The sequence below is a fragment of the Nerophis lumbriciformis genome, linkage group LG06, assembly GCF_033978685.3.
Source record: "Nerophis lumbriciformis linkage group LG06, RoL_Nlum_v2.1, whole genome shotgun sequence".
Taxonomy (NCBI): Eukaryota; Metazoa; Chordata; class Actinopteri; order Syngnathiformes; family Syngnathidae; genus Nerophis; species Nerophis lumbriciformis.
In genome coordinates, this window is record NC_084553.2 from 4148451 (window position 1) to 4150752 (window position 2302).

The 2302-nt window shown below is 40.3% G+C and overlaps 1 protein-coding gene across 1 annotated transcript in view; it reads right to left on the reverse strand.

Annotated features, from left to right (window-relative positions):
* The window catches only part of LOC133608433 (rhophilin-2-like), a 166608-nt gene extending 164846 nt beyond the window's left edge, over positions 1-1762 (reverse strand). Inside the window, exon 1 of the mRNA XM_061963655.2 lies at positions 1610-1762. Coding sequence (XP_061819639.1) covers positions 1610-1675 — 66 coding nt within the window. The 5' untranslated portion in view covers positions 1676-1762. The remainder of the gene's footprint in view (positions 1-1609) is intronic.
* Positions 1763-2302: the final 540 nt, after the last annotated feature.

Sequence of the window (2302 nt, forward strand, 5' to 3'; positions counted from 1 at the left end):
ACACACACACACACACACACACACACACACAATACAGCTTGTCTTATTTAATAAGACAACCACGAACACAAGCTAATGTTTTTAGCTGGAGTTGGAGCAACTGGACGATGATGGTCCCTGAACGCACCAGGTCACATATATAAATATATAGTAAGGGCAGCCTCACAATTTGTTTTTATTAAACGTAACACACACACACACACACACACACACACACACACACACACACACACACACACACACACACACACACACACACACACACACACACACTACAGCTTGCGTTATTTAATAAGACAACTACGAACACAAGCTAATGTGTATAGCTGGAGTTGGATGGTCCCTGAACGCACCACGTCACATATATAGTAAGGGCAGCCTCACAATTTGTTTTTATTCAACGTAAACCAAGTCAACCACACACACACACACACACACACACACACACACACACACACACACACACACACACACACACACACACACACAATACAGCTTGTCTTATTTTAATAAGACAACCACGAACACAAGCTAATGTTTTTAGCTGGAGTTGGAGCAACTGGACGATGATGGTCCCTGAACGCAACAGGTCACATATATATAGTAAGGGCAGCCTCACAATTTGTTTTTATTAAACGTAACACACACACACACACACACACACACACACACACACACACACACACACACACACACACACACACAATACAACTTGTGTTATTTAATAAGACAACTACGAACACAGGCTGATGTTTATAGCTGGAGTTGGATGGTCCCTGAACGCACCACGTCACATATATAGTAAGGGCAGCCTCACAATTAGTTTTTATTCAACGTAAACCAAGTCAACTACACACACACACACACACACACACACACACACACACACACACACACACACACACACACACACACAATACAGCTTGTCTTATTTAATAAGACAACCACGAACACAAGCTAATGTTTTTAGCTGGAGTTGGAGCAACTGGACGATGATGGTCCCTGAACGCACCAGGTCACATATATATAGTAAGGGCAGCCTCACAATTTGTTTTTATTAAACGTAACACACACACACACACACACACACACACACACACACACACACACACACACAATACAGCTTGCGTTATTTAATAAGACAACTACGAACACAGGATAATGTTTATAGCTGGAGTTGGATGGTCCCTGAACGCCCCACGTCACATACATAGTAAGAGCAGCCTCACAATTTGTTTTTATTCAACGTAAACCAAGTCAACTACACACACACACACACACACACACACACACACACACACACACACACACACACACACACACACACACACACACACAATACAACTTGTGTTATTTAATAAGACAACTACGAACACAAGCTAATGTTTATAGCTGGAGTTGGAGCAACTGGACGATGATGGTCCCTGAACGCAGCACGTGTCGTGTAACGTCTCACTAAAGCGATTATTTTTTGACATAAACATCAACAAAAGTCGACTTCATTGATTGTTTGCAAAGAAACGAGCGAGCAGCAGAGTTTGACGTCGTCAAGACGCGAGGAAACACGGATGCGATTGAAATGGCAGAGAGAAGAAGAAAAAAAAGTCACCTTTCTGAAATGGTTTCCGTCTCTTCGCGCGTCCTGGAGGTTGTTGTGTAAAAGCGTCTCCGCCATGTTAGATCAAAGAAAGATGGAGAAAAGGAAAAGTCGAAGTGAAACTTCCCGACAGGTGAGTGCGCGCTCACCTTCAAACCAAAATGCTCTAAACTCGCACGCATCACACACGACCTTTGCTTCCTAAGCCACGCCCACGGTGACACAAACCGCGCCCCTTGTTTAAACCACGCCCACTGTTGATGACGCACACAAGCACCTTTTTGTCCTACTCTGACTACAATGACCCTAAATGGCAGCTAAAAACACTTTTTAATTAACTTAAACTATTTAAAAAATTCATCTTAAGAACATTATTGTGTTATTTAATGATGTCATCATTCGCTTTGTACCTTTTTAAAAGGCACAAAACAGCCTGCTGCTTGTTTTTATTGGCATTATAGAAACAATATTTTTTTTTAAACTGCTAAAATGTTGAGTAATACAGCAAAATATACAGAAAAAGTTCATTTTTGATTATTATTAGATTTTGATTTTTAATGCTAATAGTCCTTGATCACCGCCAATCGCACCCCGAATGTTTATATGAGTTATTTGTATGCAACTAAACTTAAAAAGATTTGAAAACAAAAAAATTGATTTGAAATTAATACAAAATATTTTCACACAAAAAATATTTTTGTTGTT